At 49.9% G+C, this 16,917-nt stretch overlaps 2 protein-coding genes across 4 annotated transcripts in view; one reads left to right on the top strand and one right to left on the bottom strand.

Annotated features, from left to right (window-relative positions):
- Positions 1 to 16,917, bottom strand: part of CD177 (CD177 molecule) — a 203,451-nt gene that overhangs the window by 108,983 nt on the left and 77,551 nt on the right. The gene's annotated exons all lie outside the window — the stretch shown is intronic.
- The window catches only part of LOC102158679 (cell adhesion molecule CEACAM5), a 36,870-nt gene continuing 27,579 nt past the window's right edge, over positions 7,627 to 16,917 (top strand). Inside the window, exons 1-4 of the mRNA XM_084961014.1 lie at positions 7,627 to 7,801; positions 8,725 to 9,084; positions 11,999 to 12,277; positions 16,499 to 16,777. Of these exons, the coding sequence (XP_084817140.1) occupies positions 7,738 to 7,801; positions 8,725 to 9,084; positions 11,999 to 12,277; positions 16,499 to 16,777 (982 nt within the window). The 5' untranslated portion in view covers positions 7,627 to 7,737. The remainder of the gene's footprint in view (positions 7,802 to 8,724; positions 9,085 to 11,998; positions 12,278 to 16,498; positions 16,778 to 16,917) is intronic.

Genomic DNA, 16,917 nt, shown 5'->3' with positions numbered 1-16,917 from the left:
AGGAAAACCACCTGCAAAGATTCACATAATTTATCTCTAAGCTGCTTCTTATCCCACATGAACCCAATCTTGGATTGGACAAGGTGATGCCTCTTATAGTTTCTTGTTGCCACTATAACAAATTACCACTAACTTAGTGGCATAAATCAACACAAATCAAGGAGTCATTATGATTCTGTTCTTTCTGGAGGCTCTACAGAGAGCTCGTTTTCTTGCCTTTTCAAGCTGTTTGAGGCTGCCTGCTTTCCTGGGCTTGTGGCCCCAAATCCAGCAGTGTAGCATCTTGATGTCTTTCCGTGCTCTGCTTCCATCATTATAGCATCTCTGGCGCTGCTTATCCTGCCTCTCTCTTTCATTTACAAGGACCCTTTTGATTATATTGAGCCCAGCCAGATAACCCACCACAATCTCCCAATCATGTGATCCTTAATTTCATCTGTAGGCTTCCTTAATCATGGGGCATATTCTCAGATTCTGGGCATGAGGATGTGGACATCCTTGGGGGCCCATGTTTTGTCTACCACACCTCTCAAAGCTGCAGTCATCATCTTCTCTCACTCCAACTGCTCATGGGCAGCCTGGATTTGGTCATCCTGATGTGGAGTCATGTCCTCCCGTGACATCCACAACATCCTCACTACCCCTGAGCTATGGAGACAGAGCCCAGGCCATACTCCATGCAGCTCTCTCCACCTCTTCCTTTCCAGAAATACTCCATTTTTAAGAATAAAAAGAAAGCAGATGTAACACAAAGACCACAACTCCCAAGCCCCTGGGTAGCTGGTGTGTGTCAGCACCACAAATAGTGTCTCCACTGTGCTTAACCCTGGATGGCATCAGGGAGGACACCATACGGACCACTGGAAGTGAGAAAGATGCAACACAGCAGCACGTACAAGGATAACTCAATTCTGCTCTAATTTATAAATTGGGAGTGCTTTCTTCTGTCTGGACAGTGGCTGTTGGTACATGCATGACAACTCCTTAGGCAGATGAGTGCTGCACCCAGAGACCATCCTCAGAGAGGCTGAGAACTGACTCTGAGAGTCAGACAAGCATCATGCCTAGAACACTGAGGGAACATTTCATGATTAACTTCTGACCTTTGGTGACTGACTTTGGGGACACACCCATCAGCTGACAGCCTCAAGTCCCCTGAGCAGAGGCTCCTATTTCCAACCCCATCTGAGCCCCCCCACCCACCCCTACCAGGCAGCAAGACTGAGCAGAGCCTGTGGGCTACTCTCCCAGCTCCTCCAGGCCAGGCCACATGCCTGCTATCAGAGGCCTTTGCCAACTATCCATCCTTCCAGCGGAACAAGGACCTCCTGAAGGACAAGGGGGAGGGGAGGCATGAAGACCAATCTCCAGGATAGAACTCATCACCTGAAGGCTCCTCCATTTGCCTGGGAGCCCCAAGGGGAGAAGAAAAACTGGGGCCCCGATAGTCACCCTCAGCTTCCTCTTCCCCATAAATATCCCAATGGACAGAGCAGAATCTGATCCCACAGACCCAGACCCATCCTTCCCAGGGGCTCAGGTCTAACTCATCTGGTGTCCCTGCCAGGCAGTCAAAACACTCAAGATACAAGTCAAACTGTCTCCTGAGTACACATAAGGCCTCCCCTGCCTTTTGTGGGGACAGACCTCTTCTCACATGCTGCCACACCTGAACAGTCACCTAGGTCCTCTGTGCACTGTTCTGCACCCTTTGTTTCTGCCCTGGGTCAGCTGCATTTTCTCACCTGGACTCAGACACAGCTCCAGTCAGGGAGAGTTGAGGATCTGTCTTCTGTAAGTCCTTCACGCTCTGACCATGTGAACCCACTCAGCCCCATCCAGAATTCTCACCATAGCCTTGTCCTCCAGGTCCCTGGACACCAGGTTCCCCTTCATTCAAACCTCTGAAGAATGGCAATATCATTGCCATGACACTCACCCCCAGCCATGTGTCTAAAGAGAGTCACCAGAAGAGACCCCCTACACTCCACATGCCAGAGCCTTAGGTGTTGTAGGGGCATCCTCATCCCCCTCCTCCCTCCCTGGGCAGAATGGACACAAAAACTGCCTCGGAACACCAGCTCCTTCCCCCAGATCCATCCTGACCCTCTACACAGTGAAGTACTGGTTAAAGCTGACACTAAGAGACCCCCAACACCCAGGCACCACACCAGACCTCAGGCTTCCTCATATCTACAGTTGGGATAGACGCACATATCACACTTCTACTCACCTATACAACCCCTAAGTTCAATTGCCAGTTCAAAGCTACAGACAGGATGATCTCCTTGCTGTTCTTGGTCATGCAGGCATGTTCCAGCCATTGTGGTGCCTAGGGTGCCCTCCCTCCCCCTCCCTAGCAGCCTCAACTTACCTTCATGTCTGACTGACTTAAGACCAAACTCGTTAGTTTCCCCTTAGTCTTCCCTGAGCATCGTCATGGATGCGACCACTTCTAAAACCTCCACCAGTCAATAATCAGCCTCGGGTGTCAGAGGTGCTGCAGTAATCACCTGTGCTCACGTGCACCATCTGTGAAACCATGATTCCTAGAGGGAGCTGCTGAGGGCAGAGCCAAAGCACTTAGTGAAAAGATGAATGGGCAGACACTTAAGAGCATAAATGAGGGATGGGTGTGGGCAGAGAGATGGACATATGGACATACGTGCTTTCTGCTCAAAGAATTATCCCATAAAATGTGAGGATGCTGGAAACAAATTTTCCTATACTCCCAATGGGATTGCAGTTTAGTACATATAATGATGTTGGCCTCTTTTTTTTTTGAGATTTTTTTTTTTTAATTTAAATTTTTTTATTTTCCCACTGTACAGCAAGGGGGTCAGGTTATCCTTACATGTATACATTACAATTACATTTTTCCCCCACCCTTTGTTCTGTTGCAACATGAGTATCTAGACAAAGTTCTCAATGCTATTCAGCAGGATCTCCTTGTATATTTATTCTAAGTTGTGTCTGATAAGTCCAAGCTCCCGATCCCTCCCACTCCCTCCCCCTCCCATCAGGGATGTTGGCCTCTTAATGTTCAGTGTGCACACGTGTTCACTAGAACCCCAGTTCTAAAAGCATCCCTGAGCTGGGAGCTCTGAGAAGGCAGTATACACCTATACTGTCTCTGCTGGGTCCACCGACCAGCTCCAAGCCTGGCACAGGGAGCCCCACAACTGTGTGCCCAGTGAATGAGCTCCTGGATCATACTCCATATAGCAGACATGTGCATATATGTGTGTGTGTGGGTGTTCACTGCAGAATTGATGGTCAGTATGAAAAGGCAGGATGCATGCCAGTGGCTCTGCATTTCTTAAATTAAAATAAATTTACAGTAAAATCACACAAGTGGCAGAGAAGGTCCTCAGCCTGTTGAAACTTAGTGTTGACATGGTATTCTGGATATCTGAGAAATAAGGACTTTTTTTTTTTTTTTTTGGTCTTTTTGCCTTTTCTAGGGCCGCACCCGCGGCATATGGAGGCTCCCAGGCTAGGGGTCGAATTGGAGCTGTAGCCACCGGCCTACGCCAGGGCCACAGCAATGCAGGATCCAAGCCCCATCTGCAACCTACACCACAGCTCACGGCAACACCGGATCCTTAACCCACTGAGCAAGGCCAGGGATCAAACCTGCAACCTCATGGTTCCCAGTCAGATTCGTTAACCACTGAGCCACGACAGGAACTCCTGAATTGGATGAAATCTTGTTGAGGGAGATAAGATCCTGTATGTACCATGCTTGAATTTAAAACCTCTCTGTATGTAAGAGATTGTAAATTTAAGCATGGTACATGATTAAGCATTAGTATGATATATAAACACCTAACAAATTCTTGAGGTGCCGTAGAAAAAAATAATACTTGGAACAATGACTTTTCCTTCTATGCTTCCCTCTTGGCCACCAGAGGGAAGCAGAGCTCCTCCACAGCCTGGAGTCTCCCCAGGAGCTGCTTGACCCACTGCCCCTTAGCATGACCCAGTGCCCAGCAGAATCTGACCCTCAAGAGCCTCACTCAGTCCATAGTCCTCCTTGCTCTCCCAGCCCCTGACCCTTGACTGTCAGCACCTCCATCCAACCAGGCCTACATGAAGGTCAGTCCCTCCTCAGGCAGCTCCTCCCCCCATGCCTTCCATCCTTCTCTGGCCAATGTCTGCTCACCTTTCAGGTTTCAGTCAAAAGGTCATTTTCTCTGGGGTGACCTCCATGACCCCCAGACCAGCTGAGACCCCATTACAGGCCCAATGCACCAGACACTTTCTCTTCATGGTCCTTCTCTCATTTATAAACAGCTTCTGAAATCCATGATTTTTCTGTGTGCCTGTCTCCCTTTTATAAACTAAACTCTGTGAACACTGGACCCACATCTCTCCTGTTCTCTGTGGAGTCCAAGGGCCAGGCCACTGCCTGACATATCACAGATGCTCAGTAAATATTCCCTAAACGAATGAGGGAAACTACATGACAGAAACCTGTAACTTCAGTGTGACAAGTGGGGCTCAAAGCATGTTCCCTGTAGACACAAGGCCACTGGCATCAGCCTGGGAGGAGGCCTGTCAGTGCCCACGGCTACTCTGGGATCAGCTTCTATTCCTCCCGGAGTCAGGAAGGAGGACGGGGGCCTCCTAACTATGATGAGTCAGACCCCCACTCATTCCCAGATCAACCCCTTCCATCTCTACCCTGTGAGACACTTCTTGTCTCCCTGGAGGGCCTGGGCCAGCAGCCTGAATCCCTCTCCTTCTCACAGAGACCTGACCTGGCACAAGCTCTGTTTCTCCAGCACAACTGGAGTCGCCACAGGGGAGGAGGGGGCTCCAGCATGAACTGAAAGGAATCAGGGCGCAGCTCCTCATCCCGAAGCTCCCTGATCTGTGGGGACACCTGGCTAGGGTCCCCTGGGGACATCACAGCCACCGGGACTCTGGGGAAGGAGGAGAGCTTCCTGTGCGGGTTGGCACAGGGAACCCAGCATCTGCGATGGCTCCATCTCAGAGGGGCTAGAGTCCCACAGGGCCTCCCCTCCCTTGGGGTGGAGGAGGAACTGACAGCCCTCTTGACCGAGTCTCCAGGTGGATCTGCCCCAGGTCCTGGGCCCTGTGGGGAGGCTGAGAGCAGATGACCCAAAGGGACACAGTGCTGTGAAGGAATGAGGCACAGGGCCTTCTGGGGTTCAGCCCACAGGCCGGCACACTCTCCCCAAAGCCTCAAGAGTCCCCTCAAGGGCCCTTCCTTTGAAGCCCCAGGGACAGAGAGCTCCTTCTGAGGCACACATCTACCTGGGTGGACAGTTCTCCTGCCACTGGGTCAAGAGGGCCGTCCTCTCCCTGGGCCCACCCTCCACTGGGATGGAGGTGGGAAGCCTGGGACCCACGGTGACCAGGACCCAGACTGACAGGCCCCTCAGCCTGGAGGTCAGAGCCCACCTCTGCCAGGGCTCAGACCCAGCTCACACTCTGTGGAGCCTGGTCAGCACACCTGGTGCAGCTCCTGACATTGGTCCCAGGTCTGGGCATACCCTCCAGGGGGCGACATTGGGCCATGCAGACAACACACAGGAAGTCAACAGGTGAAATCCCCTAAGTTCAGCCTAAGGAGGTGGCGAAGGAGCCTGATTTCCATCCTTCCCTCAGTGAGACCCCTCTGGGCCTCTCCTGGGTGCCAGCTCTACCCCGCCTACTCCTTCTAGGGGCCTAGGAGACCCTGCCACAGCAGCTCTCTTGCCCTGCCTGGTACCACCCATAGGAAAGGCCAGGGTGGCCACAGGAAAATCAGCCAGGTGTCAGGGAGAACACAAACAGTTTCTGAGCCAAGGCTCAGCCAACAGACAGATTATTTCTACACCTGACTAAACAACCTATGGGTAGGGACAGTTTGTGTCCTGAAATATTCTGCTTGACATCTCTCTCCTGAAGCCCAGACCTACTTCCTGAAGACTAGGCAGAGTTACATGAGAGCAGAGCTCAAAACATTGTGATTTGTTTAAACTCTGAATCCTTGAGAGTTCCCATTGTGCCTCAGCAGGTTACAAACCCAACAAATATCCAGAATTCCCTGGTGGCTCAGCGGGTTAAGGATCTGGTGTTGTCATTGCTGTGGCACAAGTTCAATCCCTGGCCTAGAACTTCTGCAGGTGCATCCCAAAACAAACAAACAAACAAAACTGAACTAGTATCAGTGAGGATATGGGTTCGATCCCTGGCCTTGCTCAATGTGTTAAAAGATCCGGTGTTGCCAGGAGCTATGGTGTAGGTCACAAACTCAGCTCCGATCCAGCATTGCTGTGGCCAGTGGCTGTAGCTCCAATTCAATCCCTAGTCTGGGAACTTCCATATGCCCCATGTGCAGCCCTGAGAAGCAAAACAAACAAACAATGAAACCTTGGAAAATTAAGAAGTGGAATTCATTGCAGTAGCTGGGAGAACACCATTAACAAATTTTTTTCAGGGAGAGGCTCCCTGAAAACTTTCCCAAGGAGCAGGGAGCCCACAGCTACCTGACCTCACAGCACCACTGTCCTCTCTTCCCAGGACACACAGGAAACCTTTCCTGTCACACCTGGGAACTGCACCTGACCTGAGTATCTGTCCTTGGAAAGAGACACCAGGCTGGTGACACTAGAGATGGAGGTCAGGTCCCCTAACCAGATGTCAATCAGCCTGTCCCATTCTCACCTCCAGGGTCATCTGTGACCTTCCTGCTGGAAGTAAATCCAAATTTCTCTGATTTTTGAGAACGGAGAAGAGCCACCCTGGATGCCCAGCTGGGGTTCTGTGTCACAAAAGGAAAGTATCATAGGATTTGGAGATGCCTGGATCTGTGTGGTGCTGACAGACCCCAGGCCAGAACATAGCAGAGGCCAACACTGGGGTGGGTGAGTGGCCTCAGGGGAGAGGGGCTGCCATCAGCCTTGCTATAGAAAGTGTGTTCCATAGCCCAGTATGATCAGCATCACCTGAGAGCTAGTTACTTGCAGGCTTTAGGTCCACCCCATACCTGCTGAGTCAGAATCTGCATTTTCACAGGGTCTTCTGGCTCGAACTAGAGAGGGGAGAATCTTTCCCATCCCTCACATCATGGAGTCTCAGCCAGGCTGGCTAGCATATGACCTAGGTAGCTGCTGAAGCAGCTTTTCTAAGGTGTCACCTGGGTGTTCGTGGTCCTTATAAAGTTCCAGAGCTGATTCCCATGCACAGTGGGGTGACATTCCTATGACAAGGCTTCCTGATGCTTCTCCCCCAACCCAGGCTCCTGCTCGGGAGGGAAAAGCCAGGAGCTAAGAGAGGGCTGTGTGGGGAGCCTGAGTGTGAATCCTAATCCACAGCTGCAAGGAGCCCATGACCCAGATACCCCCAGGGTTGTGCTTGTCCAAACAATAGTGTGTGTGTGTGTGTGTGTGTGTGTGTGTGTGTGTGTGTGTGTGTGTGTAGGTGGAGAATCACTACTGAAGAAGATGGAGGACTCAGAAGTGATCAGGGAATAGAAATATAGACAGAAGGGGAGGGGAAGGAGGGCACTGGGGAGACAGGAACAAGAGGGGAGGAAAAGGGAAGGTCCTGGAGAGACCCCGCCCCCACCCACGTGACCCAGTGAAGTGCTCCTGCCCCAGGAGGAGGCCCAGCACAGAGGGAGGAAGGACAGCAGAGCTCACACCTCAGACAGCAGTGCTTGTGGGCCTTTCTGGAGCGGAAACTCTTCTCTCACAGGGAGGGACACAGCAGGCACCAGGCACCATGGAGCCCCCCTCAGCCCCTGGCCACAGAGGGCATGTCCCCTGGCACAGGCTCCTGCTGGCAGGTGAGAGGGGACAATTTTCAGGGAGTGGCTGGAGATGGGAGAACAGAGCCTGGTTGGGGTCTCCTGGGGAGACAAGGCTCTGAGAGGGGACTGGGGGCTTCTGTTTGGACCTGAGGGGAGAGGACAGAGGACCAGGGTAGGAGGGGGAAGGGGCTCAGCAACAGGAAAATCTCAGTGAACTGGTATTGGTGAGGGGCAGGACACCTCAATTATTTATATTTTACAAGTATTCTTCACTAAGCTACAATTGTTGGAAAAGAATGACAATAATAACACTTTACCAGTTGTCACTCCAGACAAAAATATAAGCAGGACACTAAACATTACGTTACCCACCAACTTCAGAAAATGACAAGTAAACACCAGGGTGTGGAGGGCCCTGGGGACAATCCTTCCTTCATCACCAGGTATCTGCAGCCTGTCCCAGGATCAGACAAGTCCCTGCCCTCACGGAGCTCATGTTCTATGTGGGGGAAACAGACAAGCAAAGAGATCCGGAATGTGCTGTCAGTGCTGACAAGTGTCTTGAGCAAACAGAACAGGGAAAGGAAGACAGTGAAGATGGGATCTTTAGAGCAGGTGCTCAGGGAGGGCAGCTCCCAACAGCCCCCTGAGCGTGAGCAGGCGTGTGAGGGCCGTGAGGGAGTGAGCCAGACACACACCTGGGAAGGCAGAGGAAATAATAAGTTCAGAGAAGATGAAGTAATGGGGGTCATGCTGCTGACCTTCAACCAGTAGGACACACACACACACACACACATGCACACACGCACGCACACACATAGACACACGCATGCACGCACTATAAAAACAAACACTAAGACTCAGAGATGAAGAGATATCTGCACAGAACTCAGGGCTGCACGTTCCCATCCCAGTACATAAGTCAGAATATTAACTGATTTCTCTCTCTTCCCTCCTAGTCTCACTCCTGACCTTCTGGAACCTGCCCACCACTGCCCAGATCACTGTTGAATCAGTGACCTTCAATGCTGTAGAAGGAAGGAACATTCTTCTACTTGTCCACAATGCGACAGAGAATGTTCTAAGCTACCACTGGTATAGAGGAGATACAGCAGAGGAAAACCAACTAATTGCATCACATGCAGTAGACTTTCAACTAACTATCAGAGGACCTGCACACAGCGGTCGAGAGATAATCTACCCCAATGGATCCCTACTGTTCCAGAACGTCACCCTGAGAGACTCAGGAAACTACACTCTGATGGTTACAAAGAATGATAGACAGAAAGAAATTGTGACTGGACAACTCCGTGTATTCTGTGAGTGATTCCTGTCTGGGTGTTGGGTAGGGTGAATTCTATTTACAGACTCAGGATTGACAGGCCTGGACTGTGCCCCCATCCCCTCTGCATTATGTCCCGGGTCAGAGTTTGAAAATTTAGTGCAGGACACATGCAGTGGAGACAAAATTCAAAGGAATAAAATTTCCTTCCTGGAATCCAGACCCCACAGACATTCTGTGCAAAAAGAAGGACCAGTCTGATGGCAGTAACTAACTCAGCACAGGGAGATCAGTCTCAGTCAACCCCCTGGGCCCTTCCCTGTGACCATGACCCTGAGGAAGACACTGTAGGACTCAGTAGGGGCCTGGCCTCAGGGCCCCTTGGGAGCCTCACAGAGAAGCTCAGCCCCAGGAAGCCCCTCCTCGGACCCTGTCCCAGGGCCCCTGCCTCCAGTGGAGGGTCTGTGCCACTGTTGGGTTCTGGGCTCCTGGACAGGGCTGACGGGGAGCAGCAAGTTCCCAGCTGCCTGAGTCCCAAGGCTTTGAGCTGCTCACCAGTCAGGGCTCAGCCCCAAGAGCCACATCTGGGCAGGGGTGGAGCCTGGTCCTTCACCTGAGATTCGGCATGAAAAGCAAGGTGAGCCAGGTCCCCAGGCCATTAGCCAGTTGCTGTGGGGACTAATGAGACCCCAGAGGAAGGTCGGTGTCCCCAGGGATGAGGAGAGGAGTGAAGATGCTCCTGGCAGCTCCTCGTCCACCAGGGCAAAGACCAGGGAGGGCCTCCGCCATGGATGCAAATAATAGCGGGCAGTTTATTTGGCAACTCCTTTATGCCCAGTTTTAGGTTGTTAATTATGAATGATGTAAGTTTAATATACAGACAACATGGCAACCCTGAGAAGATTTACTGAGGAAATGCCGAGTTAAGGGGGGATGCAGTCACTGAATCAGAGTTACGCAGACCACAACTAGGTGATCAGAGTCACGCCAAGATCCAGCCCCAGCCTCTCCTCCACCCCCCCCCCCGGGGGGGGGGTGTTTATTGTGCATCTGTGGACCCAGAAACCAGCTGTTGGTTTGATCCTTTCTTCTTGGGCATCCTCACCTCAGAGGGAGAGAGGTTGACCTGGGAAGTGAAAGCAAATGGAGAAGTAATTCTCTTTATTCTAGAACTGAATTACCTGTATTAACCATCAGAGTCAGTGACAGGAATGTCTAGGCCTCCCCCTCAGGCAGCTGAGGCACAAGCTCCTTGCTCTGGACTAGAAATCATTTAAAAATAAATAAAAATAAAAACAGAGTTCCCATAGTGGGACAGTGGAAACAAATCCAACTAGGAACCATGAGGTTGTAGGTTTGATCCCTGGCCTTGCTCAATGGGTTAAGGATCTGGCATTGCCGTGAGCTGTGGTATAGGTCACAGACACGGCTCAGATCCTGTGTTGCTGTGGCTGTGGTGGAGGCTGGCAGCTGTAGCTCCAATTCAACCCCTAGCCTGGGAACCTCCACATGCCACAGGTGTGGCCCTAAAAAGCAAAAAAAAATTTAAAAAGAAATCATGTATTTTTTTGTTTCCTGATGTGTTGGATGTGACTCCCACTAGAGTGAATGGAAAGGACTTGGCTCCTTCACACCCCGGTCTACACTGCAACTAGTACTGGGCCCAAGAGGTAGCAAACTCAATCTTTCTTTGATGAAGGAAGGATGGAAGGAGTAAGAATGAAGGAATGATCTACAGTCTCTTCAGACACTGGAATCAGGATGCAGAGCCCTAGCAGGTTCTGGCCACACCTGGTGCCTGTCTCTCCAGGGATGGGAGCCATGTTCCATCCTCTGACCACCTGCCCCTGAAGCGCGCTGAGAGCCAAGTCTCAGGATGACGGTGGGGCTGCTCAGCCGTGGGAGGGCTTCCAGGGTGGCATGGGTCCTGCTTCTGGGCAGCTGTGGGGCTCTTGGACCTTTGGATCTTTGAAGTCACTTGTAGCCTCCACTTTGAAGTCACTTGTAAATGCACATTTCTCCCTCTCTCGGCTCCTTCCTTGTCTCTCATCTTCCTCCTCCTTCATCCCAGCCGGGACTGGCCCTGCTCTGCACAGCTGCCCCCACCATTAAACCTTCCACGAATATTCCCACAAACGGCTGACTGCCCTGTTCCCATCCTGCAAATATTCTGTGTCCTTTTTTATTGCCCACCCTCCTGGCAAAAGTAAAGAACACAGAAATCAGTGGGAGCAGCAGCCCCTGTGAGGCTCCAACATGAGCCAGGCTGCCCAGGTCACAAGGAGAATGAGCTTCTGAGGTCATAATCCTGTGATGGGAGAAACACGTTAATGTCTCAACTCAGAATGATGGAAAATGAGCAGTGGTCATGGTTGGAAAGTTTTTTTTTTTTAATTGTACCTGGTTCAGAGAGATACTTTAATTCTATACATACATACCAGGAGACTGGATGGGGTCATCCTCATTCCCAAATGAGTTATTTAACAAAAAGAAAATGCCTTTCCACTTTATGTAAAATTCCCTTGGCTCCAGGGATACACAGAGCTGGCAAGACCATTATCCCAACATATACAAGGTATATGTAAGGAATGGGAGCTGAACATTTCACAGCGAATGAAAGTTCTAGGAAAGGAGCAACAAAAGTTTAAAAGGACAAAATTCCATTTGATGGTGAGGATGCTGGACACAGAGAAGTTACTACAGATGTGTCTAGAGGACTGGTCAGGGCTCATCCCGGGGGACCTGGAGGTCCGAGAGGAGGTGCTGCCCTCTCCTTACACTTCCTCCATGAGGAGAGACCCAAGACCTTGTTCACAGGGTCAGGGCCATCCTCTGAGTCGCCTTTACAGAGGTCACTGGGCCCCAGGAATGGCTGAGGTCTCTGAGGAAGGAGCGTGGCCCCCGGCCCCAGACACACTCGCCGCCAAGTCACCTCCTCTGTTTCTCCGCAGACCCAGTGGCAAAGCCCATCGTCGAAGCCAACAGCACCACCGTCACAGAACACGAGGACACCGTGGTCCTGAAATGCCTCACAAATGACACCGGGGTCGCCATCTCCTGGTTCTTCAATGGCCAGAGTCTACTGCTCACAGAGAGGATGGAGCTGTCCCAGGACAACGGCACCCTCACCATAGAGCCCGTCAGGAGGGAGGATGCTGGGCATTATCAGTGCGAGGCCTCCCACCTGGGCAATTCCAGCAAAAGTGACCCCCTCAGGCTGGATGTGAAATGTAAGTGACCCCTGGCCTCACGCCACATACCCTGGATGATTCGACCAATGATGTGCAAAACGGATAGAGGCCACAGCAGGCAGAGTTATCAGTCAAGAGACCACTAGGTAAACAGAATGGCAAAACGGTTAAGAGCTCAGTCTCTACCTCACATACACTTGGTTTCTAATCCTGGGTCTGGCAATTACTCTGCGAGCTTGCGCAAGAGTCTTCCTTTTCTCACAGTGGTAATCTCCACCATTTTTAGGTGGGTAAAATATACGTAAGATTCACCATGTTAACTGTGTTTTAAGACTACAGCTCAGTGGCATTAAGTACACTCATGTTGTCGTGCAGTCATCACCTCTGTCCATCCAGAACGTTCATGTTAACCGTACCAAACTCTGTACCCTTTACCTATACTCCCCTCTCCCCAGTCTGAACCCCTGGCAATCATCCTTCCGCTTTCCGTCTCTTTGAATCTGACGATTCTAGGTCCTTCTTTCAAGTGGAATCATACAATACCTTTCCTTTGGTGTCTGGCTTGTTTCACCAAGCATAATGTCTTCAAGGTTCCATCTCTCGTATAGGCTATAGCAGAATGGCATTTCTTTTGCTACATCTGTGGCATGGGAAAGCTCCTGGGCCAGGGTTGGAACCCACGCCACAACAGTGACCCAAGCCACAGCAGTGACAATGCCAGATCCCTAATCACTAGTCCATCAGGGAACTCCACAATGTCATTTCTTCTTAGGCCTGAATTACATATGTTCCCGTGTGTGTGTGTGTGTGTGTGTGTGTGTGTGTGTGTGTGTCCCCATATGTATGGATATACACACATATATATCACATTTTGTTTATCACTCGTTAGTTGAACTTTTGTTTGTTGCCACATTTTGGATAATATGCATAATGTTCCTATGCACATGGGTGGACAGATACCCGTTCAAATTCTAGCTTTCTGAGTTCCCCTTGTGGCTCAGCAGTAAAGAACCAGACTAGCATCCTATAAGGATGCTGGTTCAATCCCTGGCCTCGCTCAGTGGGTTAAGGATCTGGCTTTGCCGTGAGCTGTGGTGTCGGTCGCAGAAGCGGCTTGGATTCCGCATTGCTGTGGCTGTGGTGTAAGCTGGCAGCTATAGCTCAGATTTGACCCCTAGCCTAGGAGCTTCCATAGGCCACGGCTGTGGCCCTAAAAAGACCAAAAAAAAAAAAATCCCTGCTTTCAATTATCTTGAGTAGAAATAATCGCTAATACTTCAGAAGTGGAATTGCTGGATCAAATAGTAAGTCTTTGTTCCGTCCTTTGACACACTGCCATACCATTTTCCACAGTGGTTGTACCCTTTTACATTCCCACCGGCAATGCACAAAAGTTCCAGTTTTTCCACATCCTTGCCAACATTTGCTGTTCTCTCTTTTTATTATGATAGCCCTCCTAATGAGTGTAAGGTGGGTATCTCCTTGTGGTTTCAATTTCATTTCCCTAGTGATCAGATATACCAATGAACAAGAAGCACATGCATCTTAGTATGTGCTTATTGGCCATTTGCGTATATTCTTTGGAGATGTCTATTCAGTCGTTTTTCTGGGTTTTTTTTTTTTTTTTTTTTTTCCTTTTACGGTGTACCTGCATCATACGGCAGTTCTCGGGCCGGAGGCTGAATTGGAGCTGCCGTGGCGGCCTACACCACAACCAAGTCAACACTGGATCCAAGCTGCATCTGCAACCTACACCACAGCTTACAGCAATGTGGGATCCTTAACCCACTGAGCCAGGCCAGGGATCGAACCCACCACATCTCACAGAGACAACACCAGAACCTTAACCTGCTGAGGCACAAGGGAACTCCCACTCTGCCTCTTTATTTTTCTTTTTAGGGCCACACCTGCGGTATATGGAAGTTCCCTGTTAGGGGTCGAATCGGAGCTACAGCTGCTGGCCTACACCACGGCCACAGCAACACTGGATCCCGACCCCCTGAGCGAGGCCAGGGATTGAACCCGCATCCTCAGGGACACTGGTCAGACTCGTATCCACCGCGCCACAATAGGAACTCCCACTTGGCCTATTTTTAGATTGAGGGGTTTTTGTTGCTATTGTTTCTGTTGGGTTGTAATAGTTCTTTATACATCCTGGGAATTAATTCCTTAACAGATTTATGTTGTGCAAATATTTTCTCCTATTCTGTGAGTGGTATTTCCTCTCTGTTGATAGTGTGCTTCGGTACACAAGAGTTTTCAATTTTGATGAAGTACAGATTATCTTATTTTTTTAATTTGTCAAGGGTGCTTTTGGTTTCCTACCCAAGAAATCACTGCCAAGCCCAACATCGTGACGCTTTCACCCTATGTTTCTTCTGTTTTGTAGTTTCAGCTCTCACATTTAGGTCTTTGATCCATTGTGAGTTAATTTCTTGTGCATAATATTAGGTAAGGGCTCAACTTCATTCTTTGCTGGCTATCCAGTCTCCTCGGTATCAGTTGTTGAAAAGACCATCCTTACCCCACTGAATGGTACTGGCACCTTTGCGAACTATCTGAGCATGTATCCAGAATTTATTTCTAGACTTTCTATTACATTGGTCTATATGACTGTCTTTATGCTATCATCACACTGCCTTTGTTTTAAGGTTATGTAGCAAACATTCAAAAGAGGAAGAGCGAGTCCTTCAAGTAGCTCTTTTTTAAATTTTATTTTCGGGCCATTTCCACAGCATGCAGATCTCCTGAGCCAGGGATCAAACCGGCACCACAGCAGAAACCTGAGCTACAGCAATGGCAATGCCATATCCTCAACCCACTGAGCCACCAGGGAACTCCTTGTTCTTCTTTTTTGCCAGATTCTTTCAGTTCTCCGGGTCTCTTAAAATTCCATATGAATTTGAGGATGGATGTTTCTATTTCAGAAAAAAAAAAAAAAATCATCGGGGTCTTGGTAGGCATTGCATTGAACCTGCGGATCTCTTTGGGTGGTACTGTCATCCTAACAACTCATATCTTCCCATCCCCAAACACGGGATGTCCTTCCATTTTGTGTGTGTGTCCTCTTTAATATCCTAGCAACATTCGGTAGACTTTCATGGACAGGTCTGCTGCCTCATCGGATGAGTTTATTCCTAAGTATCTTATTCTTCTCAAAGCTGTTGCAAAGGAACCGCTTTCCCAATTTCCCTTTTGGATAGTTCCTGGTTAGTGCATAAAACACACAACTGATTATCATACGTTGATTTTGTATCCTGCAGCTTTGCCAAATTCATTCATTAGTTCCAACAGGTTATTTTGGTGCGGTCTTTGGGGTTTTCTACCCGTGAGGTCATGCCATCTGCCAACAGAAGTAATAGTACTTCTTCCATTCCAATGGAAATGCATTCTGTTTCTTTTTCTTGCCTGTCTGGCTTGGACTTCTGCACTGTGTTGAATAGCACAGCGAAAGTGTCATCCTTGTCCTCTTCCTGATCACAGAGGTAAAGCTTTCGGTGTTTCGCCATTGCCTGTAATGTTAGCAGTGGGCTTTTCATATACTAAGGGCTTTGTTTAGTTGCAGGGGTTTCCATCAATTTCTAAGAATGCCAGTATTCTGATAAACCAGTAACCATGACCCTAGTGATCTCCTTGGCTGTGATATTCAACACAAAGTCCAGGAAGAAAATCTCCCTGTAGAGTGAGAAAGACTTGGAAATGAAATCTCTTCCATTTCTAAGGTCAGGAAGACAGGGACGAGCCAGTCTCATTCCCTAATAAGGTATTTAACAAAAAGGAAAATGCCTTCCCTACTTTATGCAAAGTTCCCTGAGCCCCAGAGATGCACGGGGCTGGCAAGCATTCTTTCCCCAACATACCGAGAAGTTCACATATTCAAATCCCTAAAAGGAATAGGACCTGAACTTCCAGGGCCAAAGAGAGTTCCACAAAGGGCCAGTGAAACCACGTGGGAAAAGAATTCCACCTGGTGAGGAGGATGCTGGACACAGGGGCTGACAAGACACCACAGAGATGTCGAGGGGACTGGTCAGGGCTCATCCCGGGGGACCTGGAGGTCCGAGAGGAGGTGCTGCCCTCTCCTTACACTTCCTCCATGAGGAGAGACCCAAGACCTTGTTCACAGGGTCAGGGCCATCCTCTGAGTCGCCTTTACAGAGGTCACTGGGCCCCAGGAATGGCTGAGGTCTCTGAGGAAGGAGCGTGGCCCCCGGCCCCAGACACACTCGCTGCCAAGTCACCTCCTCTGTTTCTCCGCAGACCCAGTGGCAAAGCCCATCGTCGAAGCCAACAGCACCACCGTCACAGAACACGAGGACACCGTGGTCCTGAAATGCCTCACAAATGACACCGGGGTCGCCATCTCCTGGTTCTTCAATGGCCAGAGTCTACTGCTCACAGAGAGGATGGAGCTGTCCCAGGACAATGGCACCCTCACCATAGAGCCCGTCAGGAGGGAGGATGCTGGGCATTATCAGTGCGAGGCCTCCCACCTGGGCAATTCCAGCAAAAGTGACCCCCTCAGGCTGGATGTGAAATGTAAGTGACCCCTGGCCTCACGCCACATACCCTGGATGATTCGACCAATGATATGCAAAACGGATAGAGGCCACAGCAGGCAGAGTTATCAGTCAAGAGACCACTAGGTAAACAGAATGGCAAAACGGTTAAGAGCTCAG

The sequence above is a fragment of the Sus scrofa genome, chromosome 6, assembly GCF_054392235.1.
Source record: "Sus scrofa isolate SSC_HxYL_T2T_F1_AM1 chromosome 6, Sscrofa_HxYL_maternal_Yorkshire_Landrace_v2.0, whole genome shotgun sequence".
Classification (NCBI taxonomy): Eukaryota; Metazoa; Chordata; class Mammalia; order Artiodactyla; family Suidae; genus Sus; species Sus scrofa.
This window is presented reverse-complemented; position numbering and strand designations above follow the sequence as displayed.